Here is a 25,019-nt window from a genome sequence, read left to right as displayed (position 1 = left end):
TGGGGTTACGGGTTCCCCAGAGTTATGCTGCACAATGTACAACGTTTGACGGGAGATTATGCAGGGAACCATTGTGTGAGTCATGATGGGGAGTGTTAGTTTGGACTGGGTACGAGATGCAGTAGATGAAAAGAACATAGGCGCCAGCCAGTCACTGTGTCAATAGGCGATGTACATCCGTGCCTAGGTAATTCGTGTCTTTTGGAAGATCAAAAGGAGTTGCAAGGCTGGCGAGATCAGGAGCGACAGTACGAGGTAGTTTTATTCCCTTATGGAGCGGAGTTTAAAGGGAACACCGGAAACACGGATTATTTATGTATCACGTGTCAAAGGATCAGAGCCCAGGGTTACTATGGAAGGACTCGGATGTCAGTGAGGAAGGAATCAAAAGTTTAGTTGCACATGTGTGGAGGACAAAGACCAGAAAGAGATCGAGTTCAGCTGGAATGACATGAAATGATGATGCAGCATTCCCAGGCGCATGATGTAATCCAGCTCCTTGTAGTTAGTGTCATGTTTGCCCCCATCAGGCCCCATCCAAGGTGCCCATAGCGGTGCCCACTGTCCACAGACACTTGGTGATCGAGCACCCAAACAACACGCCTATCTTCACAGGCCACAGCAAGAGTGGCTGCCCTCCTAACCTTATTGTAATTGATGCCCTCCTTGGCCGGTTTTTTGCTGGTTGATCTGAATCCAATTCCACTTTGCTCGATCTGGGTCTTGCTTGAGAAAAGCACCAACTTGAAGCTGAGCCACACCTTCGAGTTCTTTGCGTGATCCCGTACTCCGTAAATCGTGATCTGATCCAGGTTCGGCACTCCAGAATTGATAGCTCCACCTTGCACCTCGTTAGTTACGTTACCACTGCGACCACTCCGAGTACCTCCAAGTTCTCTACAAACTTTACACTTCTTTTGTGTCTCTCGACCTGTTCCATCAACAATCCGAGTCTTCAATCGTCATCACCAATCCGACTCGCTGCCATCACTTGTCCTGCCCGGTTTTTTATGGTTGGACACCCATCAAGCACCGACATGGGGTTCCCTCCCGCCGATTGTGCAGCCACTCGATAGCCACCACGCAGCCACCTCACAATATCCGTACATATTCTCTCAATCCCAGTGCAAAGTCGATAACTCGTTCCCCGGCGCACTTCTTTCATCATGAGTTTATTCCATCGACGAAGCAGGTCTGCGTCGGCCTCGGTAAGTTCTATATCCATCCCATCCCATCCGGCCTCCCTTCGCCTCTATCCATCCAAGTGCTGACCTGACTTCGTCTCTCAGCGGCCCCAGAACACCAATGTTTCGGCTTCAGCTCATGTCGCAGCTACCCAGGCTTTTCTCGCGAGCCGTGCTTCACAGGCAAACCTGTCAGCTTCCGCTGCCGCCGCTGCTCTCAGAAATCTGACTCCGACCCCAACCCCGGTCGATCAGGTGCAGACCAAACGCATGGTACAGAAGCGGGCCTCCATGTCATCTATCACTGGCTCTGGTAGAGGACGACCTGGAGGTCTACAAAGACAAGGCAGTTCCGGTTCCATGACCGAGCGGACCTTCCGGACTCCTTCACCATCGCCTTCAAGGCAAGCATCGCGCCCCGAACCTGTAGCGCATCCACCTGTTCCTGCACTCCCTCAGAACTATGCCAACAGTCCTACCACTGCGCCGAAACCGAAAAAACACAAACCCCGTGCTGCTAGTCAAGACTCATATGCTCCTCGACTGTCATCTCCGCCCGCAGCTCGACCCAACAATCCACGTCAAGCTCCGGATCCTCTGACATCCCGCCCGCAGCAATACCAATCATCTCCTATACAGCGTAGGCCTGATCTAGCTTTGACAGATGATCTCGAACGTACGGACAGTAGAAATTCCATCAATTTCTCCAGGCCCTTGTCACCACGACCCCAATCTCCAACTCCACAATCACCCGTGGCTCATTCCCCTATGCTCACCAATGGCGACCGTTTTCCGCCCAGTGTTGTAGCATCCATCTCCCCGGCACAGGCGGACGATATTCAATACGGTCTATCACAAGTGGCCAATCAACCGGTGAAGAAAAAGAAAAAGAAGGTTGCCACTCACTCGGCAGAGGGGAGTCATCTGCATGGCGGTACAATGGCAAGTAAACCCGTGGTGCACCCACTTGAGCCCGGGCCGGCGCATACAGGACAGCTCTACGTCCAAGACCAACAACAGGCGATCCCCAAGAAGAAGAAAAAGAAAAAGGTCGCCGTCACGGGGGAAAGTTCGCATTTCGCTGACGTCCAAAGTCCGGAGATATCCAACACCGAATATTCATCCCGGGTCGACTCGGATTCGGATTCCAACACTGAGAGAACCAAAGACAAACGTGCTCAGCGAGCTTCAGGCATACTCCAGAAGCAGCCTTCGATAGTAAAGGAGGACTGGGAAGGCGAACAGAACGAGCAAGCTCCTCTCACCCACAATCAGAACGGTACGGTGACTGGCGAACCATCGACGCGACCCAGTATATCGACAACTCCAGCTGCCGCGCGGACTACCACCGCAGCAAATGTGTCCAAAAAGATCAATGAGCCTGCTTCTGTACCAGACTCATATATTCAGCCGACAGGGCCAAACTATCATGCATTGACCACAGCAGACCAGTTGGATTCGTCCCCAGCCTCGTCTGTGAGCCTCCAGGTGCAATCACCGCAAGCAGTCAGAGGTTCATCATTAAGTCCCTCCCGATCTAAAACCAGGTTTTCGGACAGGCTCTCCTCAGATCTTGCTGCAGGACGAAAGCATGATCCACTTCCACGGTCGGTCTCTCCAGCTAAATCAGCGCTGAAGCATCATTCACCTGCACCCAGCGGTTCACCATTGGATCCAAATTTCAAACCAAGAGGTGCTAGTGCCACCCCAAGCGAAACTTCAGATATCTCAAACACTGAGCCTGAAGCTTTGCCGAAGCGCAAGAAATCAGCCAGAGTCAGTTTCGATGCTGCACCAGAGGCTGTTGCTTCTCCCTCGTCTACTGAAGCTGTCGAGAGCCCAAGCAAAGAGAAGAGAGGTTGGCTTGGCATGGGTAAGAGCAAACCAACACTGTCTACCATTCCCTCCAATGATGACATGGAAGAATTGATGAAGCCTCGCCCGCAACTTCCATCTTTTGGTAGCGTTCGTGGCCAAAAATCTCGCGACGGAAATGACCTGGCCACTGCCGCCAGATTGATATCTGCAGAAAATCATTCCCAGACCTCGGAGGACAGTAAACTCGCTCCTTCCTCGGTCGCTTCCTCCGAGACCTCATCCAGTTCCTTCAATCATGCACCAGCAGTGGGCGTGTCCAATGACCACCTGGTGGGCGCCATTCTTGCTCAAGACCACCAGAAAACATTGAGACCTGCGGGTAATGAACCCTTACCGCCAGAGGTCACTTCGGTTGAAGGGGGTGTCTCTTTCTCCGACTCTGAAAACGAGAGCTCGGAGGAGGAAGCAGAAGACATCCAAGAAGCCACGGCGTCACCAGGTCCGGCCTCCCAGGGACTCGGAGAGCAAGCTTCAGGTACTCTTGCGACACAAGCACCATCAACCAACTCGCATATCGAGCTTCCGCAACAGGTCGATGTGCCCGTTCTGTCGCTTTCGCCACCAACACCAGCACTAGAGCAAACAAAACAGAATGACCAATGGGAAGTGGAGGTTCCCGGGGGCTTTCCAGTGTCCTTTGACGCTTTGGCTCAGCTGAATAGCTCGAACAAGGCCGGTAATGACACTGGAGCGCTCGCTACGACCTCTAGAGGTCTGGGAGTCGTTGCACCCAGTGAGAGTGAGTCCGACAACGATAGTATCTACAGTGATGCTGCCGAAGATCCATCGGAGCTTGATGGGACCGGCTTTGGATCGATCGATGCGATTCTCGATAGCCCCGTAGTCACGTCTCCATCCACTCGCCTTGCAACGGTCCCGGAAAGTCCTCTTGCCCGCGTGTCAAATGCCCCACTAGCCGAACAAATACCGCCCAGTCCATCCTGGGAAGCAACGCAAGCCCGTTGGAGCAATATTGCAGAGCAAACGAAGCAATCGCCCCCGTCATCGCCAGTCACTCAGCCACCAGTGCAAGAACCTGCTCGGCCACGTGCGGTGGCCCCAACTCAAGCACAACAGGCACCGCAACCTGTCCAATACTCACAACCGGCTCAACCCAAAAAGAAAAAGAAGAAGTCGCCGCCACAGGCTACTGTTGCTGCACCAATTCCTGCTGCTCTCATAGCTGCACGGGGTGTTGTACCCGATTCACCACTTCGTCACCCGAATCAACCTTCTGCTTACCCTGCGATCCAGCAACAGAGAGTTGAAACTTCTCCACCAGCACAACACTTCAGGCAATCAATGCGTGCGACTTCTCCTCCCGCACCAGAGCCTACCTTCAGACAATCGCTGCGAAATGAAAATCGCATCCCAATGAGCTCCGCGCCTGGTCAGTTCAAGCAGAACAGGGCCTCGCAACCCGCTCCATCAGCAGTTTCTGCAGCGCAGGCACAAGCCAGGCCGGCAGCACAACCACGAACTGCTCTCCAGAAGAAACATATACCCTCGCAAGCTGTTACTGCCGCACCCGCAGCCACGGTCCAAAAACAGAGATTACCGCCACCACCACGCATCCCAAGCAACGATAGCGATTCCGACAGCTCCTTCCGGAGAGCAAGGCGCAGCAAATCTACCAGTGGTGGTCAGTATACGATGCGTCGAAGCATGCGTGGGAGTGCAGGTCCTCCATCACAGGCCGATCCGCGGAACGGAGTTCGATCAGTGTCACCAGTTGGCCGTAGACCGTTCTCACCCCCAGCAGGACCACACGCCATGAGAACTTCTATGCGAGGTTCTATGGATAACACTCCAACCCTTCGTGGCTCAACTGACCCGAAGAGATCTTCTTCTCTGTTTGGGCGGCGGCAGACCAGTCAACCCCCATCGGCCCCTGCAGTCAGTACCAGCGGGTTTACGAGCAAGATTCGATCGCGTATTGTGGACTCGGACGATGAGGATGACTATGCCCCAAAGCCGACCAAGTGGCGATCGAGATTTGCTGATGACAGTGATGATGATGACCCGGGCTTTACACCAGTTCGAGGAATCCCTAGACGGGCGAATGATAGTGACTCGACTGATCTAGATGATAGCTCGGATGAGGAGAAGGCCCCGGTGCGAGCCACCCCTAAGCTTGCAGTTGCAACGAACAACATCAGTACGCCTGTAGCGGATGGAGCACGACCGCAGTCCCCAACGAGCCCGCAAAAACGCGGTCTATTTGGACGATTTCGAAGCAAGAAACCCAAAGAGGAAGCTCTGTCGCCGGTAGTGGAGGCACCTCCGCTAACAATCAAACAAGAAAAGACCAAAGCTTCACAGCTGGGGTTCTCATCCACGGCAGAACGAGACAGAATCATTGAACAGACGAGGGCAAGGCTTGAGGCAGCACAAAATGGGCCGGTGGCGGCAGCGTCACCGCCACCGTCGTCGCATGGAAAGCTTCAACGACGGCATATCCCTCAACGCGTGATGAGCGACTCATGGCCACTCCCGCCCAAGATCCCCGACGATGAAAACCTTCGACCTGGTACGGCAGAAAGTGCACCGGTACGCAACGGCTCGACGAGACTTGCAGAAGGAAGTATGAGAGGATATCACGATCCCGTGGCGGTTGGAAAAAGCGGGAAGAAGAAAAGGTTCCCCATGCTACGAAAAGCATTTGGACTGAAAGATTGAGCAACCAAAGATTTGATTGATCGCATCGAGGGATGAACTCCCCAACACACACACACCATTCCTTTTTCTTTAAGATACCATTTGATTTTAAAAGACTTTGATACAACCGATGACGGCATTTCCCTTTTGCGAGCTTGTTCGAGATGTTGGACTAAAAAAGGAGACGAGAATAATATGTGCCAACCAGCGAAAACGCAGGGGACGAGTGCGCTTCTACAATCGACTGCGTTTTGTAGACCACTTGCAGCTGTTTTGTCTTTTTCGCGAAAAATATACACACATGTGGCGCGTACCGTCCTTTTATTGTCCGTCGTGATTGTTGGTGTGGAAAGACAGTACAAGTATATATAATACTCATCCGGATGCGAAGTAGTTGATACCTAATAAATAATGATTCGAAATATCGGGTGCCAAATTAGATTTGATGTTCGATTGGTTGTGTGGAGTGCGAGAGTGGTTACGACGGGTACTTATTATTGTTCTTACTGACTTGCAATTTGATGAGAACGGTAGAGAAGGATCGTGATATTTTGCTGTCCTCCATAGTTAGTTAACTGAGAATAGGCTATTTGATGAAGTGCCCCACATATCCGTATAGGCATGCCGGTTAGGTGATCTACCGACCACTGCAAGACCTCTGATCACAGCGAGTCAATCGAGGAAACAGCATGTTCGTGCATTCTACCTACTCGTACATACCACATAGATTGCATAAGAAAACCGAACTACTTAGTTTGACTATGGGAAACTACATTTCGAGCGCTAGGTGGGGAGAGTATTCAATTGCTAGACCAGGGCAGGACATAAACACGACCTACGTCACAGCGCGCACAGGTTTCTGGAAGCAGCAAACACCAGCAAGGGTGGTGGTTGGAAAAAAGCTTGCAGGGAGGGAGGGGGCACCCAGGGGGCATGGGATGATGGGGTGACGAATGCATGTGAAGCGACGAGGTGGGCGGAGTGTTGCAGTACGGGATAGGGTGGTCAGTCGGTGGGTTAGAGAGCTGTAGCGTGCTGAGTCACTCGGTGGCATCAAAGTCAGCAAGTGGAAAGTCTGAGGTTAGCTACTTAGGTAGGGTATGTAGGTACGTCTCGTTGTGGGCGCATCAGCGTATCACAGGACCGAGAAGTATGGCCTGATCTGAGCGTGCGGGACTCTGTTGATCTTGAGTACCTTAGGTAGGTAGGGTGGGATAGAGGCGAGGATGGAATGGGGGTTCATGGTATGTACTGGAGAAAGGTTGATAGTTAGAATTATAGATAGAGGGTTGAGAAGGGAAGGACAGGAAAAATAAGGAAAAGAAAAAGAAAGAAACAAAGCATTGTCATATCGGAAAATGGTAGCCGAGGAGAAAGGATACTGTTCTGATATGCGGTGCGCTGTTGGCTTGATTGTCGATCGAGATACCTACGAGGAGAAGCGATAGGGCGATATCATTGCTGTGGCGATTCGGATTCTCAAGACTACGCGATGATGATATGTTTACCCATCTAATGAATGCCCATCTAGAGATTTAGCGAGGTCCAATTCTCGATGTTGGGATATGTCACCCGGAGTGATGTCTACGGAGCACAGTGCTCCGGAATGGCCACCAGCAAGAATATGATGTGTATTCCCCGTAGCAGTCACTAAAAGTCCAGTTCGGCGGGTAGCCCGTTCCTATTCCCTTTGGTTTGGTTGGAGAAAATAACAGACACTCAGCGAGCGGCAGGGGTGCTGAAGGATTACCAAATCAGGCCTTGCCGCCTGTTTCCGCCCATAAAGCAAAGTGTTGAAAACTGCAGTGGCCATCTTGCCCCACCTTCCTGGACGACATCAGACCTGCGTAGTGCCAGTGGGAAAGAACCACCCGGGGGTCCAACTTTCAAGGGCCCAAGACTCGGAACACCCCTCCAACTATTTTTGCCTCATACAAACATCAAACACTACTACTGGCACATCTTCCTCAGCTCCTGGATTTGCTTTTCGTTTATAACCATTCTCATCACTTTTCGCTTTTCCTCTCTCCAATACTCACTCTCATACTTCAACCACAAGATCCTCATATCGCAATCATGACTTCCTCTCTCGATCAATTGAAAGCCACTGGCACAGTATGTCCCGCCTTTCCCTCCCCGCACCCACATTGAGCTGCTTTTCTGTATGCAACTATGTCCGGGAGTTTCAGTTTGTAGAGCTGCTCCTGATGCTCCTCAAGAGCCATGGGTAGTCTCCAAAGGCTGCTGTTGTGCAATGCAACATCTTCCATCCCCTCTTTGAGCTGTGGCGGCAGTCTCCTGAAGCATATCAGCGACTAACATATCTTCCAGACAGTTGTCAGTGACTCGGGTGATTTCAACTGTACGTTGCATTGCTCCATCCTTTATCGCCCTCGTTCCTCCTACTAACTCACTATAGCCATCGCCCAATACAAACCCCAAGATGCCACCACCAACCCCTCCCTCATCCTTGCCGCCTCCAAGAAGCCCGAGTACGCCAAGTTGATGGACCCTGCCATAGAATATGGAAAGGCACATGTATGTTCTCCCTGAATACATCTTCTTCAACATGAAACGACCACTAAGACTGCATTTCCAGGGCAAAACCATCGATGAACAGGTCGATGCCACCCTTGACCGACTCCTGGTTGAGTTCGGCAAAGAAATCTTGAAGATTGTCCCCGGCAAGGTCTCAACCGAAGTCGATGCTTCATTCTCTTTCAGCACACAGGCCTCGGTTGACAAGGCTCGCCATTTGATTGCTGTACGCATCCAGAGACCTCCATTCCGATGGCTCACAAACTGACCATATCCTAGCTTTACAAAGATCAAGGTATCGACAAGTCAAGAGTCCTGATCAAGATTGCCTCGACCTGGGAAGGTATCAAGGCAGCCGAGATCCTTCAAAAGGAAGGAATCAATTGCAACTTGACCCTGATGTTCTCCCTGGTCCAGGCCATTGCTGCCGCCGAAGCCGATGCTTTCCTCATTTCTCCCTTTGTTGGCCGTATTCTCGACTGGTACAAGGCTGCTATGAAGAAGGATTTCTCCGCCCAAGAAGACCCCGGTGTCAAGAGTGTTGGCGCCATCTTCAACTACTACAAGAAGCACGGCTACAAGACTATTGTCATGGGTGCCTCATTCCGAAATGTTGGAGAAATCACCGAGCTCGCTGGATGCGATTACTTGACCATTTCTCCCAACTTGCTTGAAGACCTATACAAGTCTACAGACCCGGTCCCACAGAAGCTCAAGGCCGAGGATGCTCTCAAGCTTGACATCCCCAAGCGAACATATATCAATGATGAGGCCACTTTCCGCTTCGACTTCAATGAGGAACAGATGGCAGTCGAGAAGCTACGTGAGGGTATTAGCAAATTCGCTGCTGATGCTGTCACTCTCAAGAGCATCCTCAAGGAGAAGCTTGAGAAGGCTTAGGTCAAAAATTGAAACCCCATGTGCAACGAGTATGGACTTTCAAAACCAGTTCTTTTCCTTTTGCAACCAAAAAAGGCTCCTAGATTGTGGATCTGTGGCATGTTTTCTGGCAGTTAGGGATGGCTACTGAGGATCGGGCAATAAGTAACCAAATTTGAGCCATCCGACTCGATGAATGAATGAATAAAACAAAATAGACCTGTCCACTTTGCCTTTGTCTTGCGAGCCTCCTAAATCTCAACTTGACCTGTCGACATGACCCCTTGGAGTTTTGATGACAAGTCGACCATCCAGATGCATCGCTCTTGTATCGTATCGAGTCCTGCATGTGTCAAAAGAAAGAATGGAGCTTGATGGCGGAATCGGCGAGTAAGAATGTTTGCCTCGGTCGAATTGTGGCTGCTGGACGAACTTGATGGTGGATTTACGAGTAGGGGGTTGTTCCCAGTTATTTACAGGGGACGCAGACTTGGAGATGACGACTGCCACTGCAGTGCCAACTTGAACATCAGCGTCCATACATTCTTCCATCTCTTCCACATCTCCACGTCGACCATTTCTCTTCGACATGATACTACTCGTACTCATGCCCCTCGGGTTAACAGTCCTTCTCTGACTGTGGTATCGCATTATCATGTGAACCCATCTAATATATTCATCTCCATGGTCTTACGCTTCTACTAATACCAAACACCCGCCACCATGAAACTCATTTCACCAGTCAAGCCCATGAGCAAACAGCGCGGCAACATCATCACCGCCAGGATCGTCCCCATATTCCTGCTCGGCATTATAGGATACTGCTCCTATGTCATCACCAAACATGTCTGCATCGACTATCTCCTGCGCCCACATCTTTCCCTTCCTACTCTACTTCATCCAGACACCGGTGCCGCCATCGCGATACTTACCGTATACTATTTGACACTTTTAATGACCCTCATTTGTTTTGGTCGCATGATCCAGACCATCTTTACGAACCCCGGTGTTATTCCTCGAGGACCGCAGTATTACGTCGAGAAGGAGCGGACGCAAAGGGAAGGGAGTGAAAGCCACGATAAAAACAAAGAAGGCTTCGAATATGGTTCCACGGCGCGATCCACTCCTCAGAATATTCCACGACCCCGGTCAAACGAGTCAAATATCCGCCCAGAGGAGTTTTGGCACAAAGACGTCTTCGTCTGTGGCTGGGATGGCCGGCCTCCGTTCTGCTCGACATGCTACAACTACAAACCCGACCGCGCCCACCACTGCAGTGAACTCGGTCGCTGTGTCGTCAAGATGGATCATTTCTGTCCCTGGGTCGGTGGAATCGTCTCGGAGACGTCCTTCAAGTTCTTCATCCAGTTCACCGGCTGGGGCGCTGTCTATTGTTTCAGTCCGCTGGTCTTCATGGCATACTTCTTCGCGAAGCGGAGACGAGAGGAGGATTTCATCAACGTGCATTGGATCCTGGTTTTGGTTTTTGGGGCGCTGTTTTTCCTTTTCAATGCAGGCATGTGTGGCTCAAGCTTGCAGTTTGCTTTTATCAATTCCACAACCATCGAGAACTTCACGCGGAAAACAAAGATCTGGTATCTAGCGGTATATATGCCACCAGCCGTCCTGGACAAATATAATGCCTCCGGACGGAGTGATCTGAGGCTGATCAGTTATCCTCGTCCTGCTTCCGAGCAATTCGAACTCCTCACGCAGAACGGTGCAAAATTCAACGACAGCCAACAGAGTATTGTCAGAGAGGGTTGGGATACACAAGGCCCATCTCCCCCCTCGAACACATACGATCCTCAATCAACACCTACCTTCCCACCACACCCAGCCGTCGCGAGGAACACACCACCCCCCTCACGTGGTAACGCCTCGTCGGCAGCGGCATCTCCACCCCGATCCGCGCCGCACACACTATCATTTCAGAAAGACGCCCTCCGCACCTTTGCCATCCTCGAAACCGACCCTGGCGCCAACCCGTTTGATCTCGGCAACTTCGGCAATTTCAAACAGGTCATGGGAACCAACTTCTTCGACTGGATCTTCCCACTCCGTCCCTCGCCACTGACCGACCACTCCGACCCCACGAGTTTCTACAAGATGGGAGCCGTCGTGCAGAAGCTAAAGCGCAAGGCGGGCATTCTGGAGGGTGAACTCGGGCTGGACGAGAAGGCCGGCGAAAGCAGGCATCGGAGACGGCATCACCGGCGGAGGAGGAGCAAGAGGACAAGTCAAACTGCTTCGATGAGGAGTAGGCCTGAGGATAGGTCGTGAATGCATTGTGTTGGTAGGTCTTCGTCTTTTATTCTTGGTAGCGTTGGAGTCGCTAGGTAGAAATATCACTTTGATTGCTGAAGAAAGATCTGAAGGACATTCCTCGTGTCTTACAGCTCATGACTCGTGCTTTCCGGAGCATTCCTTCCCTCCCACTCCCGTGACTCAATGTCAGGTCATATTCAGAAATTTATAAACATGGTGATAATGACCATGGTGATCAGATAGCGCTTGCCCTTTGCTATGTATGTACATGTAGGACACCTTGGCTGATTCGTTGCCGCTTTACTCTTGCACTAACAGATATTTCATCTGCTGGCTCTTTCCCCGCAGACAGAGGGACGCCGCCCCAAGTGTTTCCTGCCTGGCTTGGACACGGCACAGCCTTACGATTCACATCTCTTCGATGTCCTTTCTGTCCTTCAACCATTTCAACCATGTTGACTGAAGGATTGCTCAATGATCTATTTGTAGCGGTCTCAGGTCCCCATCCTGCCGACAGCCACTTTGGCATGGATTTGACTCCTATTGTCTGACCGAGTCAGGTTCTCAGCCTCACGTTTCTTTGTTGATGGTCTACTTGCAATAAAGAACGCCTCTACTATCTTCCAGAGATCTGTCACATTTCTCTTGATGCAAGCCCTTCCCAAATGCCAGTGTTCCCACCGGAGCGGTATGGTGTTGGTTGGATATGTGCGCTCTCCATTGAGGAGGTCGCGGCGAAGTCCATGTTGGACGAAGAGCATGGGATCATCAGAGGGACAGGCCGAGACACCAACATCTACCTTGCTGGACGCATACATGGCCACGACGTGGTCATCACATGCTTACCCGCAGGGGTTGACGGACTTGTAGCAGCGGCGACAGCTGGAAACCATATGGCAAGAACATTCACCAATCTGCGATTCATGCTACTTGTTGGCATAGGGGGAGGGATCCCCCATTTGCAAGGCGGGATCGACATTCGACTAGGAGACGTTGTAGTTAGTCAGCCTGATTCAACGAGCGGCGGAGTCGTTCAGTACGACAAAGGTAAACGTATCGATGGAGGCGGGTTCACACGCAAAGGAATTCTGAATGCACCTCCGACAGAACTCCTGACTGCAGTCCGGTCCCTGCAAACAGTTCACCAATCCAATGGCAGTCTGATACCAAGATACCTCTCTGAAATGCCTAGACGATGTCCTGCATTACCAAAAGATTTCTATACCTATCCAGGCACCAAACATGACAAGCTTTTCGGCGTAATGCACCCCCATTCCTCAGATTGTGCTAGCTGCGATCAGTGCGATACTACTCAACAAATTCCCCGAGAAGCGCGCACTGAGACCAATCCACTCATACACTACGGCATTATCGCATCGGGGAATGTGGTGGTCAAGGATGCCGCCTTTAGGGACAACCTTCGTTACACTTACAATGCCTTGTGCGTTGAGATGGAAGCCGCCGGCCTGATGAACAATTTCCCCTGCCTCGTCATAAGGGGAATATGCGACTACGCGGACTCTCACAAGAATAATCTTTGGCACGAATATGCAGCTGCAACTGCAGCCGCGTATACTAAAGAGCTGCTTCTCTACATTTCAACAGAAAATCCGTCTCAGGAAAGACGGAACCAGGAAGATTTAGGTTCGTGATAAGATTTCTATGTTGTGTGATAACTAGTCGTGGCTCAAGACCTCACCATATGTTTTCATATGTCATTCTCACTTTCAAATCTATGATGATGTTGACCGAAGTGACCAAGCTGCTGTTGTCATCTCTTGAAGGATGAGAAAACGACCCTTTCAAACCGTGGCTAGGTACTAGCAAGCCACTAAAGATACCGTTTGATTCAATATGATCTCTTTGCTAACCATTTGAACCTGTGGTAGATTCTCGATTTGCCCCATTAACAGATTCCGAGAAAGATCGCAGAGCAGAATGCTTACGAGCCTTCAAGTCAAGCCCCTATGGGGAGGAGAAGAACTTCAATCCTGATCGAGCTCCAAATACGTGTGTCTGGGTGCTCGAAGACTCAACATATAAGAGGTGGGCACAAAATGACAGAGACGACTTATTGTGGATATCAGCTCATCCAGGTTGCGGCAAATCAGTGCTTGCAAAGTCATTGATTGATCATGAATTGCGGTCAACTGGCAGCCAAACGCTCTGTTATTTTTTCTTCAAAGATAATGAAAAACAGAACAGCCTTCCGCTGGCGCTATCCGCTATACTCCATCAACTTTTCGCGAGTCAGCCACACCTTCTTGAGCACGCAATGCCTGCCTGGGTGCAAAACGGTCCAAAATTGATGCAAGAGGTGGAGGAAATGTGGCGCATATTGATGGCAGCTGTGCGAGATACAAAGTCGCATGACGTTACCTGTGTGCTTGACGCTCTTGACGAGTGCCGGGAGGCTGACCTGGTCCGACTGATAAAAAAGCTAGGCGAGTTCTACAGCTGTTCGTCACATCCAAGTCCTCGTCGCCCCTGGTTGAAATTCCTCGTCACAAGTCGTCCTTATGACATGATCCAGAGAAATTTTCAGTCTGCTCTAGAGTCATCCCTAGTATCATTGCCAACAATACGACTGCGAGGCGAAGATGAATCTGACCAGATCCGCCAGGAGATCAACTCTGTCATTCACACAAAAGTGGCCAGTTTGGTTGAAGATATTCCCCTCTGGAAAGGGATGCAGCATCACTTGGAGGAAAAGCTTCTCGGCATGGAACATCGTACGTACCTATGGTTATCGCTTGCCATCGATGGTATATACGAAGCATGTCGAGACAGTCTCCGGCCTGACGAAAGGTTGATTGAATCCTTACTCAAATCACTTCCTTCATCCGTGGAAGACGCCTACGAAAAAAATCCTCAGCAGAGTCAAAAAGCAGCAACAGAGCGTGGTGAGAATAGTCTTACAAATTATCCTCGGTGCTCGACGTCCACTGAGCGTTACTGAAATGTCTCAAGCACTAGGAATTGCCACTTCGGGAAACCCAACGTCTATTGAGGAGGTGGCTGTTGACAAACTCCATCTCCGTAAGAATATCCGCGAATGGTGCGGGCTCTTTGTTGTCATAGACAAATCCAAAATCTACCTCGTCCACCAAACCGCAAGGGAGTTTTTGATCAGGAACCCTGATGTTGTCATTGCTCAAACCCCCCTCTGGAAACATTCATTTGACCCTGGTGAGATAGAACTGGCAATGGCACGGATATGTATCGAGGGTCTGTGCCTAGTCAGTTTTAACCGCAAGTATTATCAGAATATCCCCCTTGAAGAGCCTGATGATGACGCTCAAGGCACAACCGCTTTTCTCCTTTATGCGCAAGCGCACTGGCCAAGCCATCTCCGTGATGCGGCTTTGTGGAAAGACAGCCATCTACTCGAAAATATTTGCAAGCTCTACGACGACCCCTACCTGTTTTGGTGGTGGTCGTCAGAGTTTTATGCAAGAGTCAGCTTTTCACGGATATGTTTTAACCTTAGACCTCCCTTGTTGAACAGACTCCAAATTGCTGTATTCAGCAATCATTTCCCAGTTGTGACACAGCTGTTGAACGATGAAATTATCGACGTGAACGAAGTTGATCGCAGAGGTTGTACGGCGCTATTCTGGGCGTCTCAGCAGGGTCACGAAAACATAGTGCGGACATTGCTCGAACACGGAGCTGCCATCGACAGTTGCTCAGATTCATCTGGCACCGCGCTGCAGATAGCATGTCAAGAAGGCCACACCAAGATAGTGCAAATTCTCATCGAAAATGGAGCAGATGTCAACGCGTCGAGGGATGTATATGGGAACGCCCTGCAAGCCGCATCCGGTTTTGGACATGAGGAGGTAGTGCAAATCCTCCTCCACCATGGGGCCGAAATCAATGCTTCAGGAGGCGAGTATGGTACTGCGCTTATAGCTGCATGCATCGAAAGTTCCGAAAGGGTAGTGCGGAGTCTGCTCAAGCACGGTGCCGATGTGGATATTGAAGGGAGCGTTTATGGCACCGCGCTAATGGCTGCATGTGCTCTCGGATCTGTAGGCTGTGTGAAGATTCTACTCGATCATGGTGCCGATGTGAATTACCAAGGAGGGTGTCGTGGCACGGCGCTCGAGGTTGCATCTTCTCATGGTCACGATTCGATGATAAGGATGTTACTTGATCATGGTGCCCGCGACGCCGTACGACCTGCAAAGCGCTGGGTTGGAAGAGAGTACAGAGACACAGCTCAGCGGAGGAGGACCAGGGCCAGAAGAAATGAGGGTGATGGTGAAGATGATGGAATAGACAGAACACAAGACTCTGAAGAGACCGATGATAGTTGCAGTAGTCTCCAGGTATGGGCACCTGGGCAATGGAAAGGCCTCGGGCCGATAGAATACCTAGTGGGTGCCTAGATACATACCTAGGTAGTTGGTGGACATCTAACTAGCTAGGTCTATTCTCACAGAGTATGCACATCTTCAATATTTAATCATTTTTCCCTCGTCGTTTCCATCATCTTCATCCCGTTCCCGTGTAGTGATTGATGTACAGGAGACAGACAGATGGCACACGTGCACCATACGATACTATGCGTAATCGTCGTCCGCAGACATGCTTAGCAACCCTGCTAGATAGACAGGTCAATGAAGCAACATCAACATCATGCAGCCTGAAGTTGACGTTCCGCCATGTGCTCGATCAATCAAGTTCTCGCGACACCATGCCTTCTTCGCTCTATTCGTCATCTTTCGCCCGTCATGATTATGCTTGCTTGGATATATATGCACGCTCTCAAATCGAACAATGGTCGTGGCAACCACAGTGCTCCGCTCCACGCTAGTCATTATCTTCTCATCTTTCCAATGCATGCATGCATGCTTCTTCTCGATCTTCTCTTTCCCAAAAACAAATAGAACGCTCACAAAAGATACATTCTCAAAATCAGGCTAATAAACGTATGGATCAAAGGATGATTTTTTTTCACACATTGGTTGAATAGCTCGCCGGAACAGGCTCAACCTGGATTTGTGGTATGGGTGCCGCAGACGGTTGCTGTGGTGGCTGCTGGACTGGTGCGAGTGGTTGAGTTTGAATGCCAGCGCCTGGTCCAAAGCCTCCAGCAGGGGGAGGCGGAGCGGTAATGGGTGGTATTGTGCCTGGCACTCCTATGGGTTGCTCGACTCTCACGGGGACAGATTGCTGCTGTTGCTGCTGCTGCTGGAGTTGTACTCGGAAATCTTGTTGGTTCAGTGGAGCGGGTTCGATCCGTGGAACACTGATCGGGCCTTCATCATCACTGCTGTCGCTGTAGCCATGGTGACGCTTCTGCTCCAATTCAGCCTGCCACTCGCGTTCTCGGGTTTCTGGTTCATATAGTTAGTGGAATGTTGGTCAGGACAATGTGAAATAAATACCTCTGATTTCTTTTGTCTTCTCTGCGAATTTCATGATCTCTTCTCTGGTGACCACACGTAGCACTATGACGTAGTCGTCCCTTTCTTCAAATCTTTCATGGGACTTTTCTAGAGCTTCTGGGTTGACGAGGGCACGACTGATTTTGGTCCATCTGGCATTAGGAGGGATACCTTCTTTGCCAGCATCCTTAAGAGGTGCAACACCTTCTCGTTGAGGATTGGGATCTTCTGGGAATGGCACAGCTCGAGGTTTTTTGAGGATACCCTTGGGTTTGAACTCCTCCTTTTTCTCAACAGGCTCCACCAATTGTACCCGCCGGGGTCGAGCGTCTTCATCTTCACCGGGTGACATTGTACGTTGCTGTTGGGGTTCAGGTGGAGCTCGTTCATCTTCACGTGAAGGATCTCTTTCACGACGTGGTCGAGCGGGCTCCCGAAGCTCAGCCTCTCGTTCTCTCTCATGACCCCGGTGACGTGAAGTCTTCTCGATGGAATCTTCAGTGGTATCAGATTCCTCTCCTCGTCCCTGCTTGTCTCTATGTTTACGATGATGCTTTCTCCGTTCCCGGCGTTCTTCATTCTCCGCTGGGTCGTCGGGCTTCGGCTCTCCTCTACGATGGTCATGCGATGGTCTTTCGCCATTGATGTTGATGTCTCTCTCGACACGACCGGCAAGTTCCTCGGTTTCAGGATCGTCTCGATGATTGTGTCGTCTCCGGTGCTTTCTCTCTTTGCGGTCATCGCTATCAGACTCCTCACGACCATTGTGAGCTTTTGATGCTAGGCTAGCAATGCCACCTGCAGCCGCCAGTCCGGCAGCGGCAGCCACTCCTTTCCGTATCCCAGAATGTTCTGGACTGGGATCCCTACTCCGAGGTTTGCGTCGTTCTTCTGGAAATTTGCCATTCTTCTCAAGGTCTCGTGGCCTCTCACGTTCTCGGTCGGGGTCTCGTTCTCGGTCTCGGTCCCGATCTCTGTCCCTGTCTCTGTCCCTGTCTCGATCTCGGTCTCTATCACGCTCTCGATCTCGTTCGCGAGGCCGATCATTGTCACGAGTTGGAGGTGGTTCTCTTTCTCGATCGTCCCTGTGTCTAGGCTTGGCAACACGATCTTCATCGTCGTAGCGATCATTACGTGGGCGAGGAGGAGGTCGCATTTCACGATCATCCTTTGGCGACGAACGACCACCATTCCGGTCTTCTCGATATTGATGTAGGACAGGGGCACGAGTCGAGTGTCGGCGAACTGGGACATCATTACCACGCTCGCGATCCGTGTCACTATCAGTACCTCGGGTGCCCGCTGACCTATAAGGGTCTGGTCTATCGATTCTCTCCAGGATGCGTGCGGAGGATGGAGGGGGACCCATGTCTCTCCTCCCTTGTGGAATTCTGTATTCGGGAACGATACCGATCATACTGATTGGCCGCTCTCGCCGACTATAGCTCTCCCGGCGTTGAGGGATGGCGGAGGAGGATTCTTGAAGAAATTGTTCTTTGGGAGTCGTGTAGGAGAAGTCTTCATCTTTTAGAGGACCATTGTGGGATGCATATGTGGGAGTTGCGTTATAACCACCTCCTCGATGGTACTCTGGTTGCCTAGGGATTCTGAGTGGACCAAGTCTATCCTGGTCAGCACGAGTCGCAGAAGAATGGCGCTGGTGATGTCGTGGTTGGCCTGAGGCGGGAACTAGGTATCGTTCCTCTCGTACCGGGACAACATGAGGAGGTCTTGGGTCGTCTCGCGTAGACGACACGACTGTAGGCCGAATGCGTGGAGGCGAGTTTGACGGTCTAGGGACATAGGTAGACATAGGGCGGCGCTGTTCGGTAACACTGGAATTGTTCCTCGGACGCACACTGTATTCTGTTCTTGTAATGGAACCGCCTGGGTGGGAATCGTCGAGAAAAGTCTTTCTTACTGGTTGGGTTGTATATAAACTTCCATGGCGAGCGACTGGAAAGGAATCGACGGCAGTACGAGGTTGAGAAGCATATCGAGCATTGGTGCCATCAAAGGATGTTGAGAAGACCATGCCAGTGGAGGCACGAGGGTCGCCATACCGGCGTTGAGGGGAGGCCGGGCGATAGCGGTTCTCACCCATGGTGGAAGAGTGGGTGGTCGTAGTGATGTTGACAAAGGTAGTGCTGTGTTTTACGACATGAAGTGGTCCAACAAGTCAATGGATCGTGTCGGTCTATAAGGGGTGGCCACTGCAGTGGAAGAGAGGGTAAGAAATAAATAGGGAAGTGGTAGTGTGGTGGTGGTGGTGATGATGATGATCAGTCAAGTGGGTAGGAGGGAGGAATTATGAGGGGCGACTGGGAGGGGCGCAGAGAGGATAGAGTCTCTCGGGCTCGGGCTGGTGGTTAGGCTAACCAAGGTAGTTAAGTTCTTGTTTAGTTAGCAATAGGCGAGGGGGGATTCGACGTTTGTGCGGTGCAGAAATTGAGCATAAAAACGGAGTGGAATGTGGAATGATTCATACATGCAAGACGTTTTGGTTGTCATGAGTGGTCAATGGCAGGGGGGAATGAAGTCGGTTATATAAACAGATGAGACTCGAGACTCGATAAATTATTTCATCTTTTGTCCTGGTAACACGGCGACAGGCGTTGAGCGTTGACAGCAGTGATGGACACTGACCACTGCAATGCCAGTGAACGGGTCAAGCCCACTTAAACCGTACGATGTACTCCATTATAGGTATCCAAGCGGGGAGCCACAGCTTGGGCTCCAGCCCGAGGAGCCTGGTTCTAAGCCTTGTTTAGTTCCGCGGGTGATTCCTTCTAGTTAAACCAAAGCCTGAAGCCCGCCTTTAAAACTCCGAATCCTCCAGGCTCCCTTCCCTCTACTCCCTTGAGTCAGACGCGACGTCATCTTTCTTCGCATTCTTTTAGCGGCTCTTCCGTGACGTGGCTCTTCAGGTGGATTTACTGGTTACCTTCTAACTCTAACCGAAACCGTTACGGTCCATCACTGAACCTCTTCCACGGCCAAGATATCTACCAAGGAGAGGGTCTTATTTCTCAACATCATCTCTCAAGTCTCGTATCACTCCCTCATAATCCCGTGCCACACCCAAGCATTCTTTGATACTTAAGTCGGGCGTTTTGACTTCAATCACTCTCCTCAATATTATGAACAAGGTTGCCTTGTCCAGACTAGACGATGGTGGATGGTTTCTTACCACCTCTACTGTACTACCGCCGATTACTGCCCGACCTAACAGTATCTCCTCCTTTCCCATATTCTAACCAGAGCTCCGCCGATCAATCCAGTTGATGCCCAACATAATTTCCCATCTTTCAACGTCCACCACCCGTCGAGACTCTAGAGTTCCATCCCTCTTCACCTGCTTCTTCAAGTTCAAGTTCTCGGTCGGCATCATGTTCCGCTTGCCTGTTGTGACTCGTGACTGCCACAAGCTCATTAGCATCAGGCTGACAACAAGGCATCCACTAAGTTAGCTTCGTGCCGGCAACCACGCCCAAGACTCGAACAGCACTTGCCGACTATGTCAATGCGACAGTCATCTCCGCCCGGGCGACTTTATCCAGTCCAACCCGCAGCACACCCCACGCGTTATTCAGGTTGCCTGGCTCCGTGTGGAAACCTGGCAAACGAGACCAGCACTTCATTCTGTGCTGCTGTACACCCTCAGCGCCTGATGATCGAAACAGCTCGAGTCGCTTATCAGACCCGCGCCTATGTACCCTTGGCTTGGATGAATCATCCTCAAATTCCCGAGGTCCCAGAAGACTTCATCCCTCTATTACAGCAAACCACATGATCTCGTTCCCTCGTGATCATGGTCTCCGGGCACAGATACCGTGGTCCACAGCACAATTCCCTGCTGGATCCGGCCAGTCCGACCGATGAGTCCCAGAGGATCGGTCACCCCGCTCAGTTCGTTGCCTACTGAAGCCGTTTTAACTACACCCTTGGTCCCGAACTTTTGCTACCTCTTCGAGGGCATTTCCAGACACTTTTCCGCACAAATGGAAAGAACAATATACTTATGATCTGTCCACAAACGAACACCTGGCAGTTCTTGACACTCTGTCGCATGCTTCTTGCAACCTGGAGGGTTGCCCGACACCCGCATACTTAAAACTAACAGCACAGTCAGCGGTTTATCCACTCGCGCCAAGTCTGATGCCCTCTCTCGGCGTTGGAACCGTGGCCTTGCCTGCTTCTGAATCCTCAGATAAGGCGCAGTGGGCTGTACACTTAAATGTACTTTCTGCCTGAAAATCCCCACAACTGACTCCTCGAGCCTGGCATCCACGTGTACGGCACAAAGCCCTATAGGTCTGCCTCCTGCTGAGTTCTGCACCTGCCACGTGCAATACGTACATTTTGACCGAGGAGGCGGCGACCGTCCTGCATAGCCCGTCCTAGGAGTACCCCCAGGATCGAATATTGACGTCTCTTAAGACTGAGGCATACCTATCAAACACCTTGCTCGGAGGTCCTGATACAAGAATGGTACCTCCAAGGTTGGAGAGCGTGGCTGAGTGAAGGTTCTTGCCCCAAAGCCTGAATGATTATTCTTTAAGACTATTCGCAATGACCAACGGCATCTCCAACCATGCCAGAAGGCAATGTCCCGCCTTGAGCGTTTTATTGCTGACTCCTAGTCAAGCCTCCACTGACTGGCATATTGAAGTCTACAGTCTTCAGTCCTTTGGATGAATGGTAATTTGAACTCAGTGGGGTGTCGCTTCACTCGGGCAAGCTCAATGCCACGGTAGGTTGGATTTGTGCTGAAGACGAGCAATAGCTTCCAAATTATAAATTCATCTTGATTTCGTCTCTGCGCTACATTGCTCATACTGTTGTCTATCAAGTCGGTCAATTTCTTTCCTCTTCATTTCACGTCGCTCCTTGACTTTGTCAATTCTGCTTCTGCCTTTGAATTTTCCGAGTACTACTCCTCAAGAACTTACGGTGGAATCCACTCCCACTACGACAATCACAAGACCATCTCAAGACGCACCTCATTCCTTTTTTTAAGCTCCACCTACCTCTTTCATTTACTCATCTACGAACAGAGACACGCACTCTCTCAGAACCTCAACATGCCTCGGAGGCCTCAATGGGAGTGCTGCTCTTGCCAAGCAGGACCGCAGCTTATAGCGAATGGCACTGTTTGTGCAAGTTGTGCGCATCGCTGTTGTCCATGCTGCCGGCGAGACAACAAGATTCCGCCTCCGGTCAAGCCCAAAAAGGCACAACTGGACTACTATAATTTGAACTGTGGCTCGGCATGTCCACTCAATGGCAACCCCGATGAGGGCAAGGTTTTATACATGGATGATGTCAAAAGCTCATTCAACCCTGGGCCCCAAGGAGGAAGGTCCAAGACATCCCTTCGACTTCGTGCTCGAGCTGACATGACCGGCTGGTGGAGATGTTGTAAATGTAAATACGCAAATAACCCAGCTCTATGTCCCGAAAAGTGTCTCAGATGTGAGCATGTCAAATGCGTAGCTCGCTGCACAGGAGTGAGCCATCCGCAAGCTTAGGATGACAACGAGGCTCGCAACCCCTGAGACTCAGCCTTCAGGTCAGGTCTGATACTCCACCCGAACTGCACTTCACCTCATTTGACCGCTCCAGCAAACCTTACGACCAATCATCGAGCGATTCCTGCAAGTACGCATCTCGCAAATATCTTGCTGCCCAAACAGTCTATCCGACACTTTGGCTCGCTTACCATGCTCCAACGAAGCCCATTCCGGTTCTCCACCAGCACTACTATCTTTTCACAATCATCCTTCTGACCCAATCAGGCAAGAACACCTTGCAGAAGGATTCACACACTCTTTACCGCCTCTCTGCTCAGTTTTTGCTTTTTTTTTTCACTACACGACAATGCTTCAACAACGGTACCAGCACGATGGATCCTGAGAACAGTACCAACACTATCAGATGTCAACAGTCATTGCATTTTTGTCACAGTCTCTCCTCAACAATTCACTTCACTTCTCACTTGTCTTTTCTTTGGCGCAGGATTGGACAGGCAACATAATACTTTCATTCACGTTGCTTGGCCTAAACGACTTTCCCATGTATCTTTGATGTTTCTACCACTATCGTTATAGCTTCTTATTGAATCCATCAATGAAAATGACTATTTTGTCGAACTATCAATCACTCCCATTATATGTAGCTTGTTCTATGAGTAATAGGCCACGCCGTTCCTGCTCGAAAGCTTCATGCCGACATCTGCCCCCAAGTCCTCGCCCGCTATCAACCACTCTGGTGACTTCTCGTCGTGTCCTGCAGACCCAGACACATCCAGCAACTAGATACCCCTACTCTCAGTACATCAGTCCTCCAACCGCAACCGCACAAGAGAGCTCAAATTTGACCAGCTATAGCTGGCTCGAAATTCTGTTTCGGCTGTCCCCTCTTCTTTCTCGTGCCTCCCAGCGCACTGCTATCACACACTCCCCATCCTGACCCTTAAATGGTCCAAAATTTAGCTATGCCTCCCAGCCAGATCCCTTCCGTTATGCTCGACGTTCCTCCTCTGGCCCCGTGATACAGCTGCGTGAAATGCACCATCCTGTCTTAGACCTTTTCAGAACGCTACCCTTACCCGTCTCCCATCCGAGCCTGTGGACGCGCTTGCCATGATACTCGTCATGCTCGTCGTCAGAACAGAGCAGTGCAATGCAGTGCAATGTACGCCCCCAATGAGGGCATACATACATATCCAATGAGCTGCTCTGTGCTTCCTTCCGCAGCATTGGGAGCAGTGGCGTTCGCTGCACATCGTGGTGAAGAGCAATCGGGAATTCCTGAATCTGGAGTAGTGACATTAGCACTGTGACGTGAGCGCCCGAGATGTGCTTGTTTCAAACAGCCCTGAGTATCTATCTCAACATCGAGGCTCACTGCAGCTCGCTCAGTGCCTAGTCGTTCGTTCTTGCGCTTGCCGTGCCGTGCCGTGCCTTTCCTTTACACAGAGAAATAATTTTCACAATGTTTGGAACAGATGCCGCGTGTGGGTGGTGGGAAATGATGGCGTCCTCCGCCGAGTTGTGAGTTGAAAGGAAATGCTTCTGTCGATGATTTCATCTCGTCCCATCCCATCCTTGGAACGATGATGGCGTTCGTGGGCCACCTGTGGAAGCGAAAAATACAACATGTCTCTCGAGCATCTCGGCTCCTTGACGATGACGACAGCACTCTCTTGTCGGCTTCGAACGAGGAGAGATGGAAATTCCTTCGTTCAGACCTCTAAGCATCTCGCTATCGCGCAGTCACATTTCAGCACAGGAGTTGAACGCTCACCTCCGGGATTTCACGCTGCGCGAAAAATTTTCAACCCGACAGTTTCAGCACGCCACGACCTCATTCACGTCACTGTTGGAGAGATGCAGTCGTCATCCACGTCGATTTCCGTAGCCACACATATTCAACCGCACACGATCATCACGGAAGAGGATATTATGGGAACTATGCTGGGTATTTAGGTTCCTCGAAACATGTCATGGTGTCAGTCCTTCTTCCCCGAGATTGCGCTGAGGCTGAGGCTGAGTTCCGGCTTGTCGTTACCCTGCAAGTGAGAGGAAATCTTTCTTCACGGATCCACTGGGTCGGTACCGTGAATGGCGGAGGCGGATGGCGGAGGGCGGGTGGTGGTTGATCTGCTTCCGAACCGCACGACTACGAGGGCAGAAAGCTCCAGGATGCAGGGGAGCAGGAGAAAATACAGGAGAAGCAGAAGCAGAAGGAACAGGGGAGCACATGAATGTACGGTGAGCAGAATCCTGGGACCTTGGGGGAGGCTGGCGCACGAGATGGCGAAGTCCAGACAGAGCCTCGATCGAGGCTTTTTCAATCTGCATATCGGATTCGTGTGCTCGGAACGCGCCTCTGGTCAAAATCTTCAGGAGACCAGGCTGCCGGGTAAACAGAGACATAAACTGTGGGTTAGAAAGTGCGGCGGCTTGCGAGTCGTGCATAGCCCCGAAACTTACTGTTTATATCTGGAAGCATCGATCTGACCGCAAATCTCGGGTGGAAAGGCCTGATTTCGGATCTTTATTTTTTTTCTTCTCTCTCAAGATTTTAGAAAAGGAAAAAGAGAGCTTCGGTTTTGATGATCCATGACGTGCATGACGGTGAGCTTAGCTTCAGTTGGACCAGAGCCCAGATCAGGACGGATGATCGAGTAGGTACAACTAACCGTAGCTCCATC

General features: G+C 50.9%; 5 protein-coding genes across 5 annotated transcripts; 4 read left to right on the top strand and 1 right to left on the bottom strand.

Moving 5' to 3' along the window:
- Positions 1 to 1,166: 1,166 nt before the first annotated feature.
- Positions 1,167 to 5,741, top strand: LTR84_008440 (uncharacterized protein; the record flags this gene model as incomplete). The annotated part of the gene is made up of 2 exons (XM_064851986.1): positions 1,167 to 1,208; positions 1,290 to 5,741. 2 exons carry the CDS (start codon positions 1,167 to 1,169, stop codon positions 5,739 to 5,741), a joined length of 4,494 nt encoding a protein of 1,497 aa, XP_064701891.1.
- A 2,055-nt stretch (positions 5,742 to 7,796) lies between these two features.
- Positions 7,797 to 9,158, top strand: LTR84_008439 (uncharacterized protein; the record flags this gene model as incomplete). The annotated part of the gene is made up of 5 exons (XM_064851985.1): positions 7,797 to 7,835; positions 8,052 to 8,082; positions 8,140 to 8,258; positions 8,320 to 8,484; positions 8,538 to 9,158. The coding sequence occupies 5 exons, from the start codon at positions 7,797 to 7,799 to the stop codon at positions 9,156 to 9,158; spliced, it is 975 nt and encodes a 324-aa protein (XP_064701890.1).
- Positions 9,159 to 9,860: 702 nt separating this feature from the next.
- LTR84_008438 (uncharacterized protein) lies at positions 9,861 to 11,420 on the top strand (the record flags this gene model as incomplete). The annotated part of the gene is made up of 1 exon (XM_064851984.1): positions 9,861 to 11,420. The coding sequence occupies one exon, from the start codon at positions 9,861 to 9,863 to the stop codon at positions 11,418 to 11,420; it is 1,560 nt and encodes a 519-aa protein (XP_064701889.1).
- A 650-nt stretch (positions 11,421 to 12,070) lies between these two features.
- Positions 12,071 to 15,799, top strand: LTR84_008437 (uncharacterized protein; the record flags this gene model as incomplete). Its single annotated transcript, XM_064851983.1, has 3 exons — positions 12,071 to 13,049; positions 13,295 to 14,308; positions 14,376 to 15,799. The coding sequence occupies 3 exons, from the start codon at positions 12,071 to 12,073 to the stop codon at positions 15,797 to 15,799; spliced, it is 3,417 nt and encodes a 1,138-aa protein (XP_064701888.1).
- A 568-nt stretch (positions 15,800 to 16,367) lies between these two features.
- On the bottom strand, positions 16,368 to 18,905 carry LTR84_008436 (uncharacterized protein; the record flags this gene model as incomplete). The annotated part of the gene is made up of 2 exons (XM_064851982.1): positions 16,368 to 16,750; positions 16,802 to 18,905. 2 exons carry the CDS (start codon positions 18,903 to 18,905, stop codon positions 16,368 to 16,370), a joined length of 2,487 nt encoding a protein of 828 aa, XP_064701887.1.
- Between the last annotated feature and the right edge of the window lie 6,114 nt (positions 18,906 to 25,019).

Source organism: Exophiala bonariae (assembly GCF_035927105.1).
Source record: "Exophiala bonariae strain CCFEE 5792 chromosome Unknown scaffold_31, whole genome shotgun sequence".
In the NCBI taxonomy this organism is placed as follows: domain Eukaryota; kingdom Fungi; phylum Ascomycota; class Eurotiomycetes; order Chaetothyriales; family Herpotrichiellaceae; genus Exophiala; species Exophiala bonariae.
This window is presented reverse-complemented; position numbering and strand designations above follow the sequence as displayed.